The sequence below is a fragment of the Vicia villosa genome, linkage group LG1 (assembly GCF_029867415.1).
Source record: "Vicia villosa cultivar HV-30 ecotype Madison, WI linkage group LG1, Vvil1.0, whole genome shotgun sequence".
NCBI classification, from domain to species: domain Eukaryota; kingdom Viridiplantae; phylum Streptophyta; class Magnoliopsida; order Fabales; family Fabaceae; genus Vicia; species Vicia villosa.
In genome coordinates this window covers 168,017,340-168,043,846 of record NC_081180.1, presented here as the reverse complement: position 1 = coordinate 168,043,846, position 26,507 = coordinate 168,017,340, and the positions used below count along the sequence as shown (strand labels likewise).

Below are 26,507 nucleotides of genomic sequence, written 5' to 3'. Positions count from 1 at the left end.
TATACTAACACTTATGTCATTGTTTTCTCATTCTCATCTTATTCTTCTCTCATTATTTACTAAAATGGATTCAGACGATTCAGATAATTACGATCAAGAATTTTGGGAGTTGGTTGAAGAAGAATTTATGGACGACAATGATGAAGAACAAGAGGTTCAAAATGAACTTCAATCTGGAAGTTCCTCTAGGCCAAAGAGAAGAACAACGATAGATCGAGGTCGTGGAGAAGGGCATAATCGATTGTTCAATGACTATTTCTCAGAAAATCCAGTATACATAGATGTTCAATTCCGAAGAAGGTTCAGAATGCATAAGCATGTATTTCTTCGAATTGTAGATGCCCTTGGAAATCATGATGAATATTTCCAAATGAGGGTCGATGCAACTGGTAAAATGGGTCTTTCACCATTGCAGAAATGTACATCTGCTATTCGTATGTTGGCGTATGGGTCTACTGCTGACATTGTAGACGAATATGTTCGAATCGGTGAAAGCACTTCAATTGAGTGCTTACAAAGATTCGTTCAGGGCGTGAATGCTGTATTTGGGGCTGAGTATTTGAGAAAGCCTAACAACACTGATGTTGAACATCTTTTACAAATGGGAGAGTCACGTGGCTTTCCAAGTATGTTGGGTTCCATTGATTGTATGCATTGGGAATGGAAAAATTGTCCTGTTGCATGGAAAGGACAGTTTTGTCGAGGTGATCATGGTAAGCCCACAATCATGCTTGAAGCAGTGGTATCACAAGACTTATGGATTTGGCATGCTTTTTTTGGTATTGCAGGTTCAAACAATGACATTAATGTGCTAAATCAATCCAACGTGTTTAACGATATTTTGGAAGGACATGCTCCCAATGTGCAATATACAATCAATGGGACACCATATAACATGGGGTATTATTTAGCAGATGGTATTGAAGGATAGAAAAACACTTAGAAAGGGGGGTTTGAATAAGTGTAGCTTTAAAACTTTGTAAGATAAAAACAATTTGCACAATGATTTTTATCCTGGTTCGTTGTTAACTAAACTACTCCAGTCCACCCCCTTGGAGTGATTTACCTCACCTGAGGATTTAATCCACTAATCACACAAGATTACAATGGTTTTCCACTTAGACAACTTCTAAGTCTTCTAGAGTATACTGATCACAACCTGATCACTCTAGGAACAATCTGCTTAGATACCCTCTAAGACTTTCTAGAGTATACTGATCAATAACCTAATCACTCTAGTTCTTACAACTTAATGTAAACAAATTCTTTTAAGAGTTACAATGCTTCTTATAAAGCTATTATCACAACTGTGATTTTCTCTTAAGTTTAAGCTTAATCTCACTAATATATTACAACAGCAATGTAGTGAGGTTGATGAAGTTTGAGAGCTTTTGATTTGAACAGCGTTTCAGCGTTTTTGCATAAGAGTCTTGTATTCAGAACTCGTAGTTCGTAACCTTGCTTCTCATCAGAACTTCATATTTATAGGCGTTTGAGAAGATGACCGTTGGGAGCATTTAATGCTTTGCGTATTCTGTACAGCATTGCATTTAATGTTTCACTCTTTTGTCAACTACCTCGAGCCTTGCTTTCGCTGTGTCTACTGACGTTGCCTTTCATAGCTTTCAACGTTCCTTTTGTCAGTCAGTGTAGCCTTCCAGCTGGTACTTGCTTCTGATCTGATGTTTGTGTGAACAACGTTTGAATATCATCAGAGTCAAACAGCTTGGTGCAGAGCATCTTCTTGTCTTCTGACCTTGAAGTGCTTCTGAGCGTGATACCATTAGAACTTCAGTGCTTCTGAGCGTGATACCATGAGAACTTCAGTGCTTCTGCTTCTGATCTCAAGTCCTTCTGATGCTTCCATAGACCCATGTTCTGATTCTGCTTGACCATCTTCTGGTGTCTTGCCAGACCATGTTCTGATGTTGCATGCTGAACCTTTTGAGTCAGTGCTTCTTGCGCTGATTTTGTGCATACTCTTTATATAATTCCTGAAATGGAAATTGCATAGTATTAGAGTACCACATTATCTCATACAAAATTCATATACATTGTTATCATCAAAACTAAGAACATTGATCAGAACAAATCTTGTTCTAACAATCTCCCCCTTTTTGATGATGACAAAAACATACATAAATGATATGAATTTGCGATCAGAATATCAGACGGCTAAAGACAAATTTCACAGCTATAGCATAAGCATATAAACATAGTGTGTGAATATGTCTCCCCCTGAGATTAACAATCTCCCCTGAGATAAATAATCTCCCCCTGAAATAAATACTGGAAGAAATTTATAAATAAAGGACTTCCCTGAGTATTTTCCATTTCAGTTGAGACGGTCACATATGCTTAGATCTTCAGAACATTCATAGCTTCTGATTCTTGCTTCCATAGGACAGCTTCAGAACTTGAATTGCTTAGATCTTCAGAACATTCATAGCTTCTAATTCTTGCTTCCATTGGACAGCTTCAGAACTTGAATTTCTTCTTGAATCATTGCATGCTAGATTGTATCAGAACATTGTTGAATGTACCAGAGCATCATCAGAGCATCTCTACATCCTAAAATGTTACAGAACAAACTAAACGACAAAAGTCAAAGCATGAATGAGTCAGAACATAAAATATGTATCAGAACATATAATTATGTATCAGAGCAAACAATAATGTTTCAGAGCATATTTTAGAACTAAAAACATGCATCAGAACATATAAGGAATAAGAATGTGTTAGAGCATATTCTATCATCAGAATATCAGAACATTCTTCCTTCTTGCTTCTGATCTTGAAGCTTTACAGCACTCAGCTTGCTTCAATTTCCATGAGCTTGATTCCATACAGAATTGCTTTTCCACATGTCTTTGCTTCTCATGTTGAGCTTTTAAGAAGATCTTCACTTCCTGCAAAACACTCAAAGACATAGAACTTGCAACTTCTGTTAGAAATGTAGAGATTTTCTCCCAGCAACTGATAATATAAATCAGATCATTTATCACATTTTTCTCCCCCTTTTTGTCATAACATCAAAAAACATAAAAGATTCAGATGAAAGAACAAATAATATGAGAGAAGAAAAGATAATATTCATTGATTAGCAAAAGGAGAATTGTCAGAAGTACAAGGAGAATGCCTAGAAAGCAGATGCAAGAAACAAAAAGAAACTACTAAGACTCAAAGACTAAGATGACCCTAGCTTAGACATAATTTTGGCCAGCATGTCATGAATCCCAGCATTGCTCTCAGTCTGCCTCTCCATGAAGGTGCGGAACTCAGCATTGATAGTGCCTTGCTCGTCCATGCGAGAAGATATCTCAGCTTGGTTCTTCTGAATAACCTCTAGAGTCTTCACCAGAAGAGAGGGTTCACCAGAAGAAGCTTCACAACTTCTGTTCAGAGGGACAACATTCTGAACCGTAGCTTCCATAGTCAGATCATCACCTTGATTTTCCTCAACAGGAATAGTTTCAGTAGGATGATCTTCAGCATCAGCTTCTTCCATAGAAGCATTTCCTTCATATTCTGCAGCAGGAAGATCAGAATCTCCATTCTCAAGAGCTTGAAGAATGGCAGCAAGATTCCTTGGGGCAGAAGGACATTCAACTTTTGGAGGATCAGCAACTTCTGGAATGACCAAGCTTGGGTCTTCCTCAGAAGGATTTTCCCTCAGGAAGTCAAACAATGAATTGAAGTCTCCAGTCAGAACTAGATACTTAGGTCTCCATACCATAATATCTTTGCACGGATTATCCAGCAGCTCATCAACAAATATCTTCTCCTCAAGAACTCTCCTGTTTCTGATGGGATGATAATAGACATCATTATCAACCTCAAGAAGATAACCAGCATAACCAGGAGCAGCAACCACTAGTCTCTTCTGAACAGCCATAGCTCCAACTTGAAAATCCTGGCGAAAGCTTCTCCAAAGGTTTCTGGTTGAAACATCATCCAGCTCATTGAAAAAGGCATCTCTCAAGAGATCCAGCCTACTTATAACTTCATTTCTGAACATCTCCAAGTAAATATGAGGTTCAGGTTCAGGAGGGTTGAAGGTGAATTTGTAGTCAGGGTAGAGAAGGCTGTATGGGTTGGATTCTCTGGGAGGAAAGGGATGGCATATAGAAGATGGAGGTGCTGTGGTTGAAGAAGATGGAATATCAGTGGAGATGGTTGATGAGGATGGTATATCAGTGGGAAGGATTGATGATGATGATGATGGGATATCAGAAGGTGTGGGAGGACAAACATTTTGTGGAGTGGGGTTCAAAACAGGTGTAGAAAGAGATGGTTGAGAAGGATTTGGAATGGTGAAGGTGTTTTGAGGTTCAGAAGGAGGAGGTTGGGTAGAAGATTGAGGTTCAGAAGGAGGTGGTTGATATACTTGCCTGGAGAAGTTACCTGTTCTTATAGCTTCAAAAGAATCTACTTTAAGAGGATCATAAGTGACCTTCTGCCTCTTAGCTTCTCTAGCAGCTTCTTCTGCTGCCTTTCTCTTCAGCCTTGCTTCTTGCTTCCTCTGAGCCTTCTTCTGAAGATCAGCTTGAGAAGGAAGCACTCTTCCACGAATCCATGCAGGATCAATAGAATATTGAGTTCTAACAGAAACTTCCAAGTAACGCTTACACTACAACGCGCAAGGCTTTTAAAAGCGCTTTTTTTGGCCTTTAACAGCGCTTTAAAGCGCTGCCAAAGCCAGCGCTGGCATAGGCTACGAAAGCGCTTTTAAAAGCGCTCTGGTAGGCCCCCCCTATAAGAGCGCTTTTCTGGAAAAAGCGCTCTTGTAGGCCCCCTTTAAGAGCGCTTTTCAGGAAAAAGCGCTCTGGTAGGCACCCCTATAAGAGCACTTTTTTCAAAAGCGCTTTCGTATGTTGCGTTTTTTTTTTTTATGCTTTTTATTATTTCTAAACCTGCACTTTTGGCAGCAATATTTTAGAACCTGTAATTTACTATTTTTTGGCAGTATTTTTTCATGAACCTATAATTTATCATTTCAAATCGATATATACCATTATAATCGATATCGATTATATACAAAAAAAGTATTATATTATATACCATTAATGTAAATCAAAATACATATATACATATTTCTAAACCAAAACAACTAAACCAATTCACATATTTCTAAACCAAAACAACTAAATGGGAAACAACTTCCGAGTTCTTATGCAACCAATGTACGCTTCCTGTATTATCTGGAGCTATGTTGTATTGATGCTTTAGTGGAGAACCAGTAGTCACCTGAGCTATGTTGTATTGTGTCACAGAATATGAATCAAATAATTGTACCCCGAACGATCCTGCCACAGAAGACTTCGGGGTACATTACTTGATTCATATTCTATGGAACATAATCGGCAGGGGCACATTGTGTTCTATCCTTTACCAGTCCATCCACTGTTTGAAGCTCAACCTACAATAGAAAAACGTGATTATTTACACAACATTCACATTCTCAATATTTTCTCTATCAACCAAAAATTTCCTCATCTCCGAACAAAAGACAAAATAGTTAATAAAAATAGTGCTATACCAGAACAGAAACCAATTTATAAGAAATCAATTAACAACCACATGCACATAAAAATAGTTTTTGATAAAAGAACAAGTCAATTGAGCCAACAACCAAAAACCCTAAAAAAAATCAGCCGTAGAGCCGTAGAGCCAACAACCAAAAACCCTAAAAAAAATTATGTTCATCATCTTCGAAAAACCTCTCCAGAAACTGTAAATACATTGTTCATATTCATCCAACAACAATCACAATACACAGCCGCAAACACTAACCAAAACCCTAATTGTTCATCTTTCTCATACACGCAAACCATTCATCAGAAACAAAACCATTCACAAATCATCATCAAACATAACCAGACAAACATTCATCAAACCCAAACATTTGTTCATCACTTTCCTAATCAAACAAACCCTTCAGAAATTTGAGAGAGGAAGAGAGAATAAGAAATAAACTAAGAAAGGTCTCACCCGGTTTTGGTTTGTAGATTCTGAATCGAAACCGAACTCAGCAACAACACGAACCTCAACTCACCATAAACTCGTGTGTTTTGGATCTGAAAGGAAGAAGAACGGCGGAGGTTGCTAGGGTTTCGGAGAGAGGACGGCGGAGCAACGAAGGAAGAAGAAAGATCTGAAACAAAACGCGTGTGTTTGTAAAATATATAATTTTTTAAATGGGCTACCAGAGCGCTTTTCAAAAGCGCTTTAATAACACCCCCTACCAGAGCGCTTTTATCCCAAAAGCGCTTTCGTAGCACCCACCCTATAAGAGCGCTTTTAAAAGCGCTTTCATAACCCCCCTACCAGAGCGCTTTTTAAAAGCGCTCTCATACCCCCCCCTACCAGAGCGCTTTTTAAAAGCGCTCTCATAACTCCCCCTACCAGAGCGCTTTTTTTGCATCATTTTTCCTTGTTTATTAATTTTGTTTTTAGCGAGCCCTACGAGAGCGCTTTTGCTAAAAGCGCTTTAGTAGCTGCGCTGCTACAGCTTAAATTTGGCGTAGTGTTAACAGCCTTGTGAAGTTCTGCTTGGAACAATGTAGCAAATCCTTCCACAGGAGTTCTTCTAGACATGATATCTGGGAAGCTTGCAGGAGCAGAAGTTACATCTCTGATAAGTTGCATCCTTAACAGATCAACACCATTGAAGATAGGTCCTTGAATAATTCCAAAGAACCTAGGCGTTCCAATAGTCCTTAGGGAGTCCATCAAATTACTTTCTATCAGAATATCTGAGATCATTCTGGCGAAAGGAATAGTGTTTCTTTGAAGGTGAGGATACTTCTCACGTTCTTCATCCCTTGACTCTTCAATAGCCAACTTCAGATTCTGAAAGAGAATGTTGGATATGTTGAGTTCAATTCTTCTTCCAATGCAGAAGAGAGTGTATTTGTGATCAGGACTGATGTAAGAGGAGGAAAACGATTGCCTTCTGTGATGGAGAGAACCCAGAATAATTTCAGCCCACACTTGATAAAACGCCCTCAATGTATCGGTTTTATGAGATTCAATACCAGTAGCAAGTGGGATTTGTTTTTCAACCTGTAGCCAGTTAACTCTACCATGAAGAGGACCAGTGCATCCTTCTTCATCATCCAGGTTGTACAGCTTCCTGATCAGTTTCTCAGTTATCACAACTTCATGCCCTAGCACGAAGGAGATGATAGCAGTTGGAGTAACGGTTACATGAGCCCAGAAGTCTTTCACAAGGGTTGGATAAATTGGTCCAACCAATCTACCAAGATAATTTGACCATCCTTGTTCCAAGATTCTTGCATCAGGATGGAAACCATTTTCTTTCAGATTTTCAAAGTCCACAACAAACTCACAAAGAACTTCCAACTCTTCAGTAGGAAAGGAGCAGGTTTTCAACGGAGCAAAATCACGTTTGCTCATAACCAGTTGAGTGGATGATACTTCTGTTTGGCTTGGAAAGCTTGATGAAGGATTCATGGTGAAATGCTTGGTTTCAGAATAAAGCTAGGGTTCGTGCGATGAATGCAAAGAGAGAGACAAATGAATAGAGAGGGAGCGAAAAAAATGAAATGAAGATGAAGCGGGTATTTAAAAGATAAAAAAAATAATAAATGCAGTATGGTTTAGTGAAATGATTATAGAGATAAAACATGACATCAATGCATTTAATGAGAAATGACGTTAGGAGAGATAGAGTGACAAAATGAAATGATTTGCACAGTTACCTAGGGCGGCGTCTCCTCAACTGCATACATGCTTGTCCAGAAATAGTAAACACGTGTTCGTTTTCTGGAAAGACTGGTGACAGCTGTTTTGCTTTAAAAGAGCTTCTGAATCAACTTAGATAATGAAACGTTAGTAATAACAAAATCAGAACTTCTAATTGATCATTATCATAACTTCTTATAAACACAAAATCCTAACACATTTTAGAATATACCCATACATAAGATCTTCTCATCTTCTCATTCTGGGCATAAATCCATACTGATATTCTTCAGAATGAACTTAAATCTATCCTCAGCAAGGGGTTTTGTAAAGATATCAGCCCATTGATGGTCTGTATCCACAAAGTTTAAAGAGAGAACACCCTTCTAAGCATAGTCCCTAATGAAATGATGTTTAATCTCAATATGTTTAGCTTTGGAATGTAAGATAGGATTCTTAGATAAACATATGGCAGATGTATTATCACAAAAGATAGGAATGTTACTCTCATAAATTTGATAATCTTCTAGCTGACTCTTCATCCAGAGCATTTGTGTGCTACAGCCAGCAGCAACAATATATTTTGCTTTTGTTGTTGAGAGAGCAATGGTAGCTTGCTTCTTGTTGTACCAGGAGATTAGGTGACTTCCTAGAAATTGACAACTTCCAGAAGTACTCTTCCTTTCAATTCTATCTCCAGCATAGTCAGCATCACAAAATCCTACTAAGATGTATTCTTTAGATCTTCTGTAGACTAAACCAACATTAGTAGTACCTTTCAGATACCTCAGAATTCTCTTAACAGCAGTTAAGTGAGATTCTCTAGGATCTGATTGGAATCTAGCACACAAATAAACACGGAATAGAATGTCAGGTCTAGAAGCAGTCAAATATAGAAGAGATCCAATCATACCTCTGTACAACTTTTAATCTACCTTCTTACTTACCTCATCCTTACCTAGAACACACGTTGGATGCATAGGAGTTTTGGCTTCTTTGCTTTCAAAAAGATTAAACTTCTTCAGAAGTTCTTTCACATACTTCGTTTGATGAACATAAGTTCCATCAGAAGTTTGATTGATTTGAATCCCAAGAAAATACATGAGTTCACCCATCATACTCATTTCAAATTCAGCCTGTATAGACTTAGCAAACTCCTTCCCAAGTGAAGCATTAGATGTTCCAAAAATAATATCATCAACATAAATTTGACAAATTAAGATGTCCTTCTTAGATGTTTTACAGAAGAGAGTCGTATCCACTTGTCCTCTAGTGAAACCATTGTCCAGAAGGAAAGAACTTAATCTTTCATACCAAGCTCTAGGAGCTTGCTTCAATCCATACAATGATTTCTTAAGTTTGAAAACATGTTCTGGAGACTTAGAGTCTTCAAAACTAGGAGGTTGGTGGACATAGACTTCCTCATCTATATAACCATTTAAGAAGGCACTCTTAACATCCATCTGATACAGAGTGATGTTATGCTGAGTGGCAAAAGAAATTAATAAGCGGATAGATTCTAACCTGGCCATTGGTGCAAAGGTTTCTGTATAGTCAATCCCTTCTTGTTGACTATATCCCTGAGCCACCAGTCTGGCTTTGTTTCTTACCACTTCTCCCTTCTCACTAAGCTTGTTTCTGAACACCCACTTTGTACCAATGATGTTGAATCCTTTTGGTCTAGGAACCAAATCCCATACATCATTCCTTGTAAACTGATTTAGTTCTTCTTGCATGTCAATTATCCAGTCTAAATCTTCTAGAGCTTGATCAACAGAAGTTGGCTCGATCAAAGAAACAAGACCTAATTGGCATTATGCATTGTTCTTAAGGAATGCTCTGGTTCTGATAGGATCATCTTTCTTTCCAAGGATCACATCTTCTGAGTGAGCTGAGGTGAGTCTAGAAGATCTTCTGATTGTTGGATCTTCAGAAATTCTGAGATTCTCTAAAGATGCAGCAACTTGATCTTCTGATTCTTTGCTTCTGAGATTTTCAGCTTCTGAAACTTTGCTTCTTGGTTCTACAGCTTCTGATATGTCAATATCTATATCTGCAAAATTCTCAAACTGCTTTGGCTTTTCAAGACCAAGCTTATCATCAAATCTGATATTGATTGATTCTTCTACAACCAATGTTTCAGTATTGTATACTCTGTAGCCTTTAAAGCGTTCAGAATATCCAAGAAGGAAACATTTTTGTGCCTTAGAATCAAACTTACCAAGATGATCTTTAGTATTCAGAATAAAACAAACACATCCAAAAGGATGAAAATATGAAATGTTGGGCTTTCTGTTCTTCCACAATTCATAAGGAGTCTTATTTAGAATAGGTCTTATAGAGATTCTATTCTGAATATAACATGCAGTGTTTATTGCTTCTGCCCAGAAGTGCTTAGCCATATTGGTCTCATTGATCATGGTTCTGGCCATTTCTTGAAGAGTCCTATTCTTTCGCTCTACAACTCCATTTTGCTGTGGAGTTCTAGGGCAAGAGAAATCATGGGCAATACCATTTTTTTTGAAGAACTCCTCAAAGAATCTGTTCTCAAATTCGCCACCATGATCACTTCTGACCTTTATGATTTTGCACTCCTTCTCAGATTGAATCTGAGTGCAGAATTCAAGGAACACTGAATGAGACTCATCCTTGTGTTTTAAGAACTTTACCCATGTCCAGCGGCTATAATCATCTATGATGACTAATCCATATTTCTTCCCTCTGACAGATGCTGTTTTGACTGGTCCAAACAAATCAATGTGCAGAAGTTCTAATGGCCTTGAGGAAGAGACAACATTCTTAGATTTGAATGCAGGTCTGGAGAACTTGCCCTTCTGACATGCTTCACAAAGAGCATCTGATTTGTATTTCAGATTTGGGAGTCCTCTGACCAGATTTAGTTTGTTAATCTGAGAAATCTTTCTCAAACTAGCATGTCCTAATCTTCTGTGCCAGACCCATTGCTCTTCAGAAACTGTTGAAAGAGTATTGTGGTGTACTTTTCGCTATTATCGTATCCACAGGGATTATTGCGATATCACCGCCGTTCTATAGCCTATTTTGTCTTGAGTTATGGTTACTTTAAATTTGGGTTTGCAAAAGATCATTCAATTCTTTTAGTAGCAAAGAGTAAATTAATGAAAGTTCTAAGTTAAAGAAAATGTATCAAGATTCGATTTCATCGACCTAAATTTGTATGTCTCCTTATAAATAGATGCTTATGAACTTGCTAACGATCAATATAATTACGTATCGACACCTATATCGTCCGTGTCCGCAACGATATAGTTAGATTTACCGTATTGTTTAACCGACGATTTCTCCACCGTTTAAACAATACAAATAACGTTTTAAGAACCGATACTTAGTAAACATCAAACTCTAAATCCATGTCTGCAACTTATAGTTTGAAAGATGATTAGTTAGGTCTAGATACAAACATTGATGTCTCAAACACTTATACCAAAGAAAAAGCTTTAATAAACAAACTAAACCATCTATATTGATCATCACTTGTTCATACACATATATTCACAAGAAAAACATACAAAAGGCTAGGAAGATTACATCTTATCTTGATACAAAAGTGATTTAGCTATCCATGAGAATGGTAGCTTACACAAGAAGTAAAGGATGAAGATCAACAAGCATCAAAGGCGATTAATCGACGATCAAAGCTTCCAATCTTCGATTCTTTGTTTGCTACAGTGCACAAGTGTTCTTTTGCTCTCAAGATCAACCAACAACTCCAAAATATCTGAAAACCCCTTTATATAGCATTTCTGAATTCTGTCCAGGGCGCGACGCGCCCTCCAGCGCGCTTCGCGCCAATACACTTAAAATTATAAACCGCCCATGCGCGCGACGCGCGCAACTCTCTGCCAGGAAGCTCCAAAATATCTCGCCCAGGGCGCGACGCGCCCACATCTCCGCGCGACGCGCGCAACTCTCTGCCTGGGACTCTCTTGCAAAGCTCAAAACAAGCTCCAAACTTCCCCAAAATTGGCTAAAACCTACAAAAATCATAACTAAAACACATATTAACATAAAATGAAAGCTTAATATTATAAACTATAAATAATTATCTAAAACTTCAGGGAATTGTACGAATATCCGATAAAAACGGTCGAAAGGTGCCATTAATTAAACTAAATATAAACACAATTTGGCACCTAACAACTCTCCCCAACTTAAACTCTTGTTTGTCCTCAAACAAAACAATGATAAATTACCGGGAACACAAAATATCACAAATGAAACAACAAGGCAGAAACAAGAACAATTTAATGGTTCAAATTCCAAAAGTACACAAAGATCAATCCTTACCAGTTTTCATCAAAGTACCATGATAACAATGCTAATCCTATATACAAATTCTATGTCAGAAATTCCACAAAGCAAAGAAGTTCAAGAATGAATCACACCTACGTACTTCTCTACTAAGAGAACAAAAATGGAGGATCCTAACACTCACCAGACAATGACGCAAACATACCGAATTAATTATAAACTCATCTAAGCATAAGATATATAAAAGGTATATAAGCATGAATCACTAAGGACTTTCGGGTTGTAGCTTGGCTTGGTTAACAAGGAAGTGTCATTTCTCAAGGCCATTGAAACAAAAGGGGTCAATTCCTAAGAGAGCATTCAAATCATGATTATATCCACACATCCTTATCAACCGATCACACAATTTTATTGCTCAAGAGTTCATCTTTTTATTTTAAAAGAACTAGCTATATACAAAGCTCTTCTCTTTTCCTTATTCTTTTTCTCTTTTTTTTTTTTTTTTTTCTTTTTCTCTCTTGAGCAATTTATTTATTTTCTTCTACTCACCAATACAACCAAGATCAAAATTTTATTCTCCCCAACTTGAATATTACCACCACATAATCACGAATGCTCCCTATTCTAAGGCGAAAAGGAATCAATCCTAACCACATTTCATGGTACTTTTCAAGGTTCAAAGAAAGTCATCAAGATTCAAATCAAACATCGGCAATTATAAGGCATGACATGATACCGATTGAATCTTGGCAAAATGGCTCAAAGTGGTTAGCAAACACTCACACACTCACCGGGTAGGTTATATTTGGAAGAGAAGTTATACTCGTAGTGCAGAACAAAACGCCTTGATCACTTTCATGCTTAACACAATTTAATAACAATGCAAGATTAATCATAATAAAAACGAGTTAAAACGCACATTGCTGGTATCCAGCACAATTTATATATATACACAGTGGAAAGTCTCCTCACAACTACAGCTAGGCTAAAGTGATTCACAATTGAACTAATTTTATCCACAGAAATTAATGACAACTAATTTGTACAATTAAAAGCATCAGAATCAAAAGTACTTGATAAATAAAACGATAAAGGATGTACCTTGCGCGTACAGTTTTCAACTTATATCATCACCACTCAAATTGTGTTGCATCATCCAAATTCATCGTGGCAATAAAAATTTGTGTTCCAGCTAATTAATCATTAGGACAACTTGTCAAACCATTATTTCTAAAATATAAACACTAAACTAAAATAAACTACTTAAAAATAAATAAATGCAAAAATAAAATAAACTGAACTTATATAAAAATAAAAACCACACCAAGCGGTGTTAATTATCCAAAGGCGTAAACTTAGCCTTTCAAAGTACCTCATCCACCAGGATGGAACAAAATTAAAAACAAAGACAACTAAAAACTGTTCTAACATAAAACTAAAAACAATAAAACATAAAGCAATAATAAAAAAAACAAAGTCTACTCCTCATCGGAAGTCTCCGGATCATCCTGCTCCATCCCCTCCTCAGGATCTGGCCTGCCCTCAGGCCATGCAGCATAGGCCGATAAATCATCCCTGGAACCAACAGGCTGCTGCAGAGAAAGCTGCCGGATAGAATCCTGCAAAAACATAAACGCTCTCTGATGCGCCATATGCATCTGATAGTTCCAATCACTTGCATCACCATACTGTGGACCAGCAGGCGGTGCAGCAGCAACCGGAACAGCCTGAGAAGCATCGGGAAGGTCAGATGCACCAGCAGCAACACCAAAAGGACGACCTCCAGGCAAACAGTACCTGTTAGCAAAAATATCATCGATAATACCATCCATGGGGATCATCCCACCAGTTGGGAACCGGACACCAGCCTTCCTGCACAAACCCATTATTAAACCAGGAAAAATCAACCTACATTTCACCCCATCTCCATGAAGAGTCCCATTCAGGGCGACTCTTTTCAGCTCATTCGCCACAATCCTGGACACATCAATGTTATCACTATTCAGAATACCCTGAACCAAACCTGCCGTATCAATGGTGAGAGAAGAAGTGTGACTCCGTGGCCTAATGTTGTAAAGGACCACCGAAGCCACCAACTGAGCCTCCTCCGTCAACTGACTACGAGTAAAAGTCTTTGGCAGCCCAGCTTTAGTCAGAGTATAGGTGAAACCAGTCCTGCAAATCCTGTCCCTAATGCTGTCTGCATCCCAATTTCCTCTATTCAACCTGGCATGGTACTGACACTCTTCTACCAAAGCAAGAGGGTTATCCAGAAAATCAAAAATAGCCTCTTTGCTAAAATCAATGGCCTTATCTCTCACCCATGTTTTAAACGGGTAAGCTTCAGTACCTGTCCAACTGCTCGGAGGCAAGGCATTTGCATAAAACTCTCTAACAATCTCCACCTGATAGAATTGTGGTGGAGTGAACAACTTGTCCCAGCATGTTTCAGACAAAGCAGTCCACGCCCTTTGGAAGAGGCCGTGGTCAATAGGAACCACCGTGCGTTCACTCCACACAACGCGGCTTTCAAGCTCATGGTACCTCGCCTCTTGCTCCGGACCTAGAAACCTCGTCCGATCAAACCTTCCAGCTTGTGAGGAAGATCCCTCACCAGAACCAGTCTTCTTTCTCTTTAAAAAGGGTGCCATTCCTGCACAAATTTAAAATCAAACAAAACACACACAAATTGAAACAAAGTTAGCATAACCTCAATTTTAATAGCCTACATCAATCCACATTAATCATCAATCACAAAACAGACCCTAAACAACTTCACAGAATGCATAAAAAAAAAATTCAAAATTTGACCCAGGGCGCGACGCGCGCTGAACAGGGCGCGACGCGCGCGCTGCGAAACCCAGAAAAATTCTTCAATTTTATGCAAAACAGAAGAGGAGAACAAGCTTCTCCTCCCTTCTAAGGGTCCCAGCAGGCATTATATACAGCAATAACATGTTTTCTACCCTAATTTTTCAAAATTATCAAGAAATTCCTAAATCTAAAAACCTAATAACTAAAACTAATTTAATGGAAAGAAAGGAGAAGAAGAACATACCTCAGATGATTGATGACAGTAGAGAGACGAGTAATAGTGAGGATAAATGCAAGAATCGAAAATTTTGGTTGTGTGTGTGTTTGGTTTCTTGGCACAAAGAGGAATGGAGGCTATAACCTCCAAAAACCCTAAAACTAACTTCTGAACACGAAACTGGGTCGGGCCCAGCAGGGGTGGGCCCAAACAAAATTATTTTTTTTTTCAAAAATACGTACAGCGCGCGACGCGCGCAGACTCGGCGCGACGCGCCCTCATCTCTGCCTGGAAAGGGTCCCTGAGTACACATAGCGCGCGACGCGCGCATATGGGTGCGACGCGCGCTACACCAGAAACAGCAGAAAAACTGCATTGTTTCAGCACGCCCAAAAATACCGGTAGATCGTTTCTGGCTCGACGACAACTCAAAAATCCCACCTGCAAAAATAACACAAATACAAGTGAATATATACAACTTGGGGTGCCTCCCAAGAGCGCTTTGTTTAACGTCGGTCAGCTCGACGGTCAAAGGCAATCAAGGATCGCCAAACGATAAAACGCAAGTTTCACGATTAAAATCGCTTCCTCGATACACCTTCAACCTCTGACCATTTACTACCCACTCTTGGTTTGATTTTTGGTCCTCTATCACAATAGCCCCTTGGCTTCTCACTTCTTTGACCAAAAACGGTCCGGACCATTTAGACTTCAACTTTCCCGGAAAAAGTCTTAACCGGGAATTGAAGAGTAAAACTAATTGCCCTACCTTAAAGTCCTTCATTCTAACCTTACTATCATGATAGAATTTGGTCTTTTCCTTGTAAATCGAATTGGACTTATAGGCATGCAATCTCATCTCTTCCAACTCATTAAGTTGGATTTTTTTTCTCTCTCCACACAACTTGTGGTCAAAATTCAAAAGCTTCAAGGCCCAATATGCCTTATGCTCTAGTTCTACGGGAAGGTGGCAACTTTTACCATACACCATTTGGAATGGTGTAAGACCGATCGGTGCTTTGAAAGCGGTCCGATACGCCCACAAGGTTTCATCTAACTTCATTGACCAATCCTTCCTAGAACTAGACACAGTTTTCTCAAGAATTCTCTTAATCTCTCGATTGGTCCTCTCAACTTGCCCATTTGTTTGTGGATGATATGGAGTAGCTACCTTGTGCTTGACTCCATATTGCTCCAACACTTTTTCAAGCGGAGCATTACAAAAATGAGATCCACCATCACTAATTATCACTCTTGGCGAGCCAAACCGCGAAAATATATTTTTCTTCAAAAACTTTATCACGGTCTTACCATCTGCTTTGGGTGAAGCAATCGCTTCCACCCACTTAGACACATAATCAACAGCTACCAAGATGTATTCATTTGACATTGAGGAAGGGAATGGTCCAACAAAATCAATGCCCCAACAATCGAATACCTCAACTTCTACAATACTTTGGAGGGGCATTTCCTCTCTTTTCCCTATTCCACCAGTTCTTTGACAACTGTCGCATGAGGCAACATGGTGGTAAGCATCTTTGAACAAAGTAGGCCACCAAAATCCCGATTGAAGGACTTTTGTGGCCGTACGCAAACCATTAAAATGACCACCATAAGGCGAATTGTGGCAATGCCACAAAATGCTTTTTGCCTCCTCATCCGCGACACATCTTCTCAAAAGATTGTCACTACTCAACTTAAACAAGTGAGGATCGTCCCAAACATAAAAATTAGCATCGTTTAAAAACTTTTTTCTTTGATTCCAAGTTAGATCCTCCGGTATCCAGCCAGATGCTTTGTGATTAGCCATATCTGCGAACCAGGGTCTAACTTCTTGTACCATGTACAGTTTTTCATCGGGGAATTCTTCCCTCACCTCTTTTTCATTGTTTGTCACCTCGGTATTCACTAACCGAGACAAATGGTCCGCAATCAAATTTTCTGTACCTTTCTTATCTTTCACTTCAAGATCAAATTCTTGAAGCAAAAGAATCCACCGAATAAGCCTCTGTTTTGAATCAGGCTTGGTGAGAAGATATTTGATTGCGGCATGATCAGTATAACACACAACTTTAGAACCAATGAGGTAAGAGCGAAACTTTTCCAATGCAAATACAATTGCGAGCAATTCTTTTTCGGTAGTGGCATAGTTAACCTGTGCCTCATTTAAAACTTTGCTCGCATAATGTATAGCATGGAATTGTTTGTTCTTCCTTTGGCCTAAGACCGCACCAACCGCATAGTCACTCGCATCGCACATGAGTTCAAACTCAAGCGACCAATTAGGAGCGACAATTATGGGTGTGGTGGTCAAATTTGCTTTAAGTTCTAGGAAAGCTTTTAGACATGATTCATCAAAATTAAATTCCATACCTTTGTTGAGCAAATTACTCAAAGGCTTTGCGACCTTGGAGAAATCCTTGATGAATCTTCTATAGAACCCAGCATGTCCCAAGAAGCTCCTTATGCCTTTCACATTCACCGGAGGGGGAAGTTTTTCAATAACTTCAATTTTTGCCGGATCTACCTCAAGACCCTTTGAAGAAACCTTGTGGCCAAGAACAATCCCATCAGTCACCATGAAAGTGCATTTCTCCCAGTTGAGAACCAAATTTGTTTCAATGCATCTCTCCATTACCACATCAAGGTTCTTTAAGCACAAGTCAAATGACGACCCGTACACAGAAAAATCATCCATGAACACCTCGATGCTTTTCTCAATCAAATCAGAGAAGATAGCTTGCATGCACCTTTGAAATGTTGCAGGAGCATTACATAGTCCAAATGGCATTCTTCGGTAAGCGAAAACGCCAAAAGGACATGTAAAAGCAGTTTTCTCGTGGTCCGCCGGATTCACTGATATTTGATTGTATCCCGAATAACCATCCAAGAAACAATAGAAATTTCTTCCGGCTAACCTCTCTAACATTTGATCCATAAAAGGCAATGGAAAGTGATCTTTTCTTGTTGCTTGGTTCAACCTCCTATAGTCAATACACATACGCCACCCGGTCACCGCTCTCGAAGGAATCAACTCGTTCTTCTCATTTCTCACAACTGTCAATCCACCCTTCTTAGGAACCACATGCACCGGGCTCACCCATTCACTATCGGAGATGGGATAAATCATCCCCGCCTCTAATAACTTCACAACCTCTTTTCTAACAACTTCTTTCATGGTTGGATTCAATCGCCTTTGAGGTTGTGCCACGGGCCGAAAATCATCTTCTAACATAATCTTATGCATACAATAGGCCGGACTAATACCCTTCAAGTCGGATAAAACCCATCCTATTGCTTCTTGATTCTTCGTCAACACTTCCTTCAATCGATGCTCTTCCTTGTTAGACAAACCACTATTAATGATAACCGGCTTAGTAGAATTGTCACCGAGAAACACGTATTTCAAGTGAGATGGTAACACATTCAACTCCACCTTTTGCTCTTCAACTTTAGGTTCATCCTTCAACTCTTCAATTTGAGTTTCAAATGGATTCATCTCCTCACAAGCCTCTAAGTTTCTCAAGCAATCTTCAATTTCCTTCTCTTGATCTTTGGTGAGAACTTCGAGAGCTTCCATTAAAGTCTTCTCAAGAGGATTCGACAAGTGCATTTGATTCTCCACTTTCATAATAGCCCTTTCGGTAGCATCGATTCTAAAACAATCATCCTCATCATTAGGATGCTTGATGGCTTCAAAGAGATCAAGACATAATTCTTCATCTTGGTACCTTAATTTCATTAAGCCATCATCAATATCGATCATCATTCGGGCCGTCTTCATAAAAGGCCTTCCTAAGATCAATGGAATCTCAGGATCTTCTTCCATGTCTATAACGATAAAATCAACAGGATACCAAAATTTGTCAACCTTGACAAGCAAGTCTTCCGCAACTCCATGAGGATGAGCTGTGGATTTATCTGCTAATGATAACGTCATTCTTGTCGGCTTCAAATCATTGATTCCTAATCTTCTCACCATAGACAATGGGATCAAATTAATGCTAGAACCGGTATCTACCAAACCTTTGCCTATGTGAACATTTCCAATAGACACCGGTAAGGTTACCCGCCCAGGATCATTTGATTTTATCGGAGTAGTGCGTTGAATTAACGCATTACAACAAGAGCTCACCGTTACTACCTCCGGATCCAAGAATCTTCTCTTCTTAGTGATGATGTCTTTGATGAATTTTGCATACATCGGCATTTGCTCTAATGCTTCGGAAAAAGGGACATTGATTTGCAACTTGCTAAAAATGTCCAAGAACCGAGCATAGTGCTTTGCATCTTCTTTCTTTGACGGACCAGGAGGGTAAGGTAATTTCTTCACTTGTATAGAATCATCCACCTTCTTCTTTCCCTTTTCACTCACACTCAATTTTTTTCTCTCTTTTTCTACAACTTTCTCAAGAGTTTCTTTTTCCACTAATTCTTTCTCTTTCTCATTTTCAACTAAATCACCCTCAACATTTTTTTCTACTTCAATCACCCTATCTTTTTCACTCTCAACAATTTCCTCCTCAACTATTTCTCCTACACCCATATCAATATTTCTACCGCTACGAGTTAGAATTGACTTACAATGCTCACGAGGATTTTCTTGTGTAGTAGCCGGAAAAGGACCTTTGTTTTGATCGGCAAGTTGCTTTGACAATTGCCCGACTTGAGTTTCAAGGTTCTTAATTGCGGCATCCGTACTCTTTTGGCTTGCAATTTGCAATTGCATGAATTGGCTAAGAGTGTCCTCGATAGAAAGCTTTGTTTGTTGAGGTTGTTGATTGTAACCGCCTTGATAAGGATTTTGACGATTCGATGGGCCCGCTTCCGGCCTCCATCCTTGTTGATAACCTTGATTACCTCTTTGTTGGTAACCTTGGTTATTGTTGTAAGGTTGTTGTTGTTGTCTTCCACCATATCCTTGATTAGGATTAGACACATAATTTACCTCTTCACCCGGTGGAGGACAAAAACCTGTTTGATGGTCACCCCTACACAATTCACAACACATCACATGTTGATTTTTAGAAGGGCTCCCATTTATCTCTTTGATTTGTTGAGGGAGTTTTGACATTTGTTGAGTGAGCAATTCTACTTGTTGTGTCAATAACTTGTTTTGAGCAAGTATTGCATCACTAGTATTCAATTCAAGAACTCCCGGTTTTCTTTGCAATGCACTACGGTTGTGTTGCCCTTGATGATCATTCAAAGCCATTCTATCAATGATAGCAATCGCTTCTGCAGCAGTTTTTGACATCAACGAACCACCCGCGGTAGCATCTAAAAGAGTTTTTGGTTGAGGTTGGAGTCCATTTCTAAAGATATGGATTTGAGACAACTCATCAAACCCATGACCTTTGCACTTTCTAACCATGGACTTGAACCTCTCCCATGCTTCATTGAGAGATTCATTCGAACCTTGAGAGAACACCGCAATAGAAGTTTTCGCTTCCATGAACCTATTGTGAGGAAAGAACCGATCCAAGAACTTCTCTTCTAACTCGTTCCAATTTGTCATGACATTATTAGGTTGATCAAGGTACCATTCCTTAGCTTTTCCAATTAAGGAATGAGGAAAAAGTCTCCTGAACACCTGTTCTTCTTGGTCTTCCGGAGCACCTATTGTTCCGGCAATCTCGTAGAACTTTGTTAGATGAGTAAATGGATCCTCGTGATCTGCCCCTGTGAACGGATTTTGGTATAATAATTGAAGTAACCCCGTCTTCATTTCGGAGTTTCTTCCATTGGCCTGATCACGAGCAAATTGTGCATTGAGACGAGGGCTGTTAACACATGGCCCTCGAGGTGGTGGATCCGCAGCCATTTCTTCCTCAACCAAGTTTTCAACAGGAGTTGAAGAAGAAGATGCCTCTTGTTGCTGTCTTCTTTCCCTAGCTAGTTGTCTCCTCCTACGAGTTTTGCTATTCTCTCTACGAGCAGTCCTCTCAATCTCAGGATCAAAAAGGAGTTGATCTGCAGGTACACGTCCTCGCATAAACTGTAATCTGAAAAACTAACCAAGCAAATTAACAAACACAAGGAAAATAAATTTAGAAACAAGATATTAATTATAAGACTCAATACAAAACAAACTATTGCAATGCTTGCAATATCTAAACAACAATCCCCGGCAACGGCGCCATTTTGTTGAAAGAGTATTGTGGTGTACTTTTCGCTATTATCGTATCCACAGGGATTATTGCGATATCACCGCCGTTCTATAGCCTATTTTGTCTTGAGTTATGGTTACTTTAAATTTGGGTTTGCAAAAGATCATTCAATTCTTTTAGTAGCAAAGAGTAAATTAATGAAAGTTCTAAGTTAAAGAAAATGTATCAAGATTCGATTTCATCGACCTAAATTTGTATGTCTCCTTATAAATAGATGCTTATGAACTTGCTAACGATCAATATAATTACGTATCGACACCTATATCGTCCGTGTCCGCAACGATATAGTTAGATTTACCGTATTGTTTAACCGACGATTTCTCCACCGTTTAAACAATACAAATAACGTTTTAAGAACCGATAATTAGTAAACATCAAACTCTAAATCCATGTCTGCAACTTATAGTTTGAAAGATGATTAGTTAGGTCTAGATACAAACATTGATGTCTCAAACACTTATACCAAAGAAAAAGCTTTAATAAACAAACTAAACCATCTATATTGATCATCACTTGTTCATACACATATATTCACAAGAAAAACATACAAAAGGCTAGGAAGATTACATCTTATCTTGATACAAAAGTGATTTAGCTATCCATGAGAATGGTAGCTTGCACAAGAAGTAAAGGATGAAGATCAACAAGCATCAAAGGCGATTAATCGACGATCAAAGCTTCCAATCTTCGATTCTTTGTTTGCTACAGTGCACAAGTGTTCTTTTGCTCTCAAGATCAACCAACAACTCCAAAATATCTGAAAACCCCTTTATATAGCATTTCTGAATTCTGTCCAGGGCGCGACGCGCCCTCCAGCGCGCTTCGCGCCAATACACTTAAAATTATAAACCGCCCATGCGCGCGACGCGCGCAACTCTCTGCCAGGAAGCTCCAAAATATCTCGCCCAGGGCGCGACGCGCCCACATCTCCGCGCGACGCGCGCAACTCTCTGCCTGGGACTCTCTTGCAAAGCTCAAAACAAGCTCCAAACTTCCCCAAAATTGGCTAAAACCTACAAAAATCATAACTAAAACACATATTAACATAAAATGAAAGCTTAATATTATAAACTATAAATAATTATCTAAAACTTCAGGGAATTGTACGAATATCCGATAAAAACGGTCGAAAGGTGCCATTAATTAAACTAAATATAAACACAATTTGGCACCTAACAGAAACACACATAAGACAAGTCACCTTCTGCTTCTCAAGATCAGAAAGATCAATCTTATAAATGTTGTTCTTTCTCTTGCCTGTAAATAGGATTGAGCCATCCTTCTTACTTACAGCCTTCCAAGACTTTTGATTGAAGATTATGTCATAACCATTGTCACTTAATTGACTTATGGACAATAAGTTATGCGCTAATCCTTCTACAAGAAGTACATTAGTTATGGAAGGAGAGTTACCAATACTTATGGTTCTAGAGCCAATAATTTTGCCCTTCTGATCTCCTCCAAACATGACTTCTCCACCAGACTTAAGCACCAGGTCTTGGAACATAGACCTTCTTCCCGTCATGTGTCGCGAGCACCCAGAGTCCAGGTACCATGACATTTTGTGCTTTGTCTTATTTGCTGCTAAGGATATCTGCAACAGAAATTATCTTCTCCTTAGGTACCCACAATTTCTTGGGTCCTTTCTTGTTAGTTTTCCTCAAGTTCTGATTGAACTTGGGTTTAGCATGATAAGTAACAGGAGGAACAACATGATATTCTTTAGGTTTGGCAGCATGATATCTTTTAGGTTGTGTCACATGCTTCTTGGTGTGTGTAGTGTGAAAACTCTGTGCATGTGAGGTGAGCTTGATATCATGAGAGTGGCCATATTTGAACTGATCATACAATGGTTTGTATGTGATTTTCAAATCATCAACATGTTCAAATTTGTGTGAGGTATCACCCTCATAGCCAAAACCAAACCTTTTGTTTCCAAAAACACCATATATCATAGAAGCAAGATGACTTCTGCCAATACTTCTAGATAGGAACTTCCTGAAGCTCGAGTCATATTCTTTCAGAATATGATTGAGACTGGGAATGGATTTTTCTGATTCAGAAGGAGATCCAATATCTTTGGATAATTTTAAAATTTTTTCCTTCAGTTCAGAATTTTCCACTTCCAGCTTCTTAGTTTCAAATTCAAATTGTTTTTTCAGCTTTTTGTATTTGATACTAAGATGAGTCTTGAGTTCCAGAAGTTCAGTTAAACTGGAAACTAACTCTTCTCTAGATAGTTCAGAAAATACCTCTTCAGAATCTGATTCTGATGTAGATTCTGATCCATCATCCACTAGGGCCATCAGTGCAAGGTTTGCTTGCTCTCCTTCAGAGTCTGATTCTGATTCAGAATCATCCCATGTTGCCATAAGACCTTTCTTCTTATGAAACTTCTTTTGGGATTCTCCTTCTGAAGTTTTGGACATTCATTCTTGAAGTGTCCAGGCTCATTGCACTCATAGCAGATGACCTTCTTCTTGTCTGATCTTCTGCCTCCAGAAGATTCTCCTCTTTCAAGCTTCTTTGAACTTCTGAAGCTCTTGAACTTCCTTTGTTTGCTCTTCCAGAGATGGTTCACCCTTCTGGAGATCATGGACAGTTCATCTTCTTCTTCTTATTCTGATTCTTCAGAATCTACTTCTTCAGCCGAAAAAGCGTTAGTGCATTTTTTAAAATTAGATTTTAATGCAATAGACTTACCTTTCTTCTGAGGCTCATTTGCATCCAGCTCTATCTCATGGCTTCTTAAGGCACTGATTAGCTCTTCCAAAGAGACTTCATTTAGATTCTTTGCTATCTTGAATGCAGTTACCATTGGACCCCATCTTCTGGGCAAGCTTCTGATGATCTTCTTTACATGATCAGCCTTGGTGTAGCCTTTGTTCAGAACTCTTAATCCAGCAGTTAGCGTTTGAAATCTTGAAAACATCTTCTCAATATTTTCATCGTCCTCCATCTTGAAGGCTTCATATTTCTGAATTAGAGCAAGAGCTTTGGTCTCCTTGACTTGATCATTTCCTTCATGGGTCATTTTCAATGACTCATATATATCATAGGCAGTTTCCCTGTTAGATATCTTCTCATACTCAGCATGAGAGATAGCATTCAGCAAAACAGTCCTACATTTATGATGATTTTTGAAAAGCTTCTTTTGATCATCATTCATTTCTTGTCTTGTAAGCCTTACGCCAGTAGCTTTCACTGGATGTTTCTAACCATCCATCAGAAGATCCCATAAGTCACCATCTAGACCAAGGAAGTAACTTTCAAGTTTATCTTTCCAGTATTCAAAGTTTTCACCATCAAATACTGGTGGTCTAGTATAACCATTGTTACCATTTCCATTGTATTGCTCAGCTGAGCCAGATGTAGATGTATTTGTTGGAATTTCACCAGACATCTTGTACTGAAGCGTTTTTCTCTTCCTGAATCTTTTCTAAACACGGTTAAGTGCTTGCACCTTAGAACCGGCGCTCTGATGCCAATTGAAGGATAGAAAAACACTTAGAAAGGGGGGGTTTGAATAAGTGTAGCTTTAAAACTTTGTAAGATAAAAACAATTTGCACAATGATTTTTATCCTGGTTCGTTGTTAACTAAACTACTCCAGTCAACCCCCTTGGAGTGATTTACCTCACCTGAGGATTTAATCCACTAATCACACAAGATTACAATGGTTTTCCACTTAGACAACTTCTAAGTCTTCTAGAGTATACTGATCACAACCTGATCACTCTAGGAACAATCTGCTTAGATACCCTCTAAGACTTTCTAGAGTATACTGATCAACAACCTGATCACTCTAGTTTTTACAACTTAATGTAAACAAATTCTTTTAAGAGTTACAATGCTTCTTATAAAGCTATTATCACAACTATGATTTTCTCTTAAGTTTAAGCTTAATCTCACTAATGTATTACAACAGCAATGTAGTGAGGCTGATGAAGTTTGAGAGCTTTTGATTTGAACAGCGTTTCAGCGTTTTTGCATAAGAGTATTGTATTCAGAATTCGTAGTTCGTAACCTTGCTTCTCATCAGAACTTCATATTTATAGGCGTTTGAGAAGATGACCGTTGGGAGCATTTAATGCTTTGCGTATTCCGTACAGCATTGCATTTAATGTTTCACGCTTTTGTCAACTACCTCGAGCCTTGCTTTCGCTGTGTCTACTGACGTTGCCTTTCATAACTTTCAACGTTCCTTTTGTCAGTCAGCGTAGCCTGCCAGCTAGTACTTGCTTCTGATCTGATGTTTGTGTGAACAACGTTTGAATATCATCAGAGTCAAACAGCTTGGTGCAGAGCATCTTCTTGTCTTCTGACCTTGAAGTGCTTCTGAGCGTGATACCATGAGAACTTCAGTGCTTCTGCTTCTGATCTCAAGTCCTTCTGATGCTTCCATAGACCCATGTTCTAATTTTGCTTGACCATCTTCTGATGTCTTGCCAGACCATGTTCTGATGTTGCATGCTGAACCTCCTGAGTCAGTGCTTCTTGCGCTGATTTTGTGCATACTCTTTATATAATTCTTGAAATGGAAATTGCATAGTATTAGAGTACCACATTATCTCACACAAAATTCATATACATTGTTATCATCAAAACTAAGAACATTGATCAGAACAAATCTTGTTCTAACAGGTATATATCCCGAGTGGGCTACATTTGTCAAGACCATTTCAATACCACAGGGAGAAAAGAAAAAGTTATTTGCTCAACATCAAGAATCAGCTAGAAAAGATGTGGAGCGGGCATTTGGAGTGCTTCAATCTCGATTTGCAATTATACGTGGCCTAGCACGTGCCTGGCACATGGACACCCTCAAGCATACCATATATGCATGCATCATATTACACAACATGATTGTTGAAGACGAACGACATACATATGGAGGTAATTTTGATTACTCTTATGATAATGTGGATGACAACAACTCAACAACCGAAACATTTAGCGGTCCTCATCCGAATCTTGCAACAAGACTACAAAGAAGAGCAAGTATTCGAGAAAAACAAGTTCATCGTCAACTTCAAGGAGATTTAGTCGAGTATATTTGAGAACGTTTTGGACATGTAGATGATGAAATTTAAGTTTAATTTATTATGTGATGTTATTTATTTTTATTATTTTTAATTATATGTCATGTATTTGAGATTAATATTAATTATCATTTTAAATTATAAGTTTAATTTGAATTTTATTTATTTTATATCAATTTTAATTTAAATAATTAAAATTATTATTTGAATTGCTATAGAATTTAATATGAATCAAATATTAATAAATAAAGTAAAATTGTGGGACCCA

At 38.6% G+C, this 26,507-nt stretch overlaps 1 protein-coding gene across 1 annotated transcript; it reads left to right on the top strand.

Moving 5' to 3' along the window:
* Positions 1 to 64: 64 nt before the first annotated feature.
* On the top strand, positions 65 to 26,257 carry LOC131659109 (uncharacterized). The gene is made up of 3 exons (XM_058928349.1): positions 65 to 713; positions 789 to 917; positions 25,842 to 26,257. The coding sequence occupies exons 1-3, from the start codon at positions 65 to 67 to the stop codon at positions 26,255 to 26,257; spliced, it is 1,194 nt and encodes a 397-aa protein (XP_058784332.1).
* Positions 26,258 to 26,507: the final 250 nt, after the last annotated feature.

Coding starts and splice junctions, on each gene's coding strand:
- LOC131659109 (XM_058928349.1), top strand. CDS start 65: ATGGATTCAGACGATTCAGATAATTACGATCAAGAATTTTGGGAGTTG. Junction 714..788: donor GTTTTGTCGAGGTGATCATG/GTAAGCCCACAA, acceptor TTGGTATTGCAG/GTTCAAACAATGACATTAAT. Junction 918..25,841: donor GGGGTATTATTTAGCAGATG/GTATTGAAGGAT, acceptor TTGTTCTAACAG/GTATATATCCCGAGTGGGCT.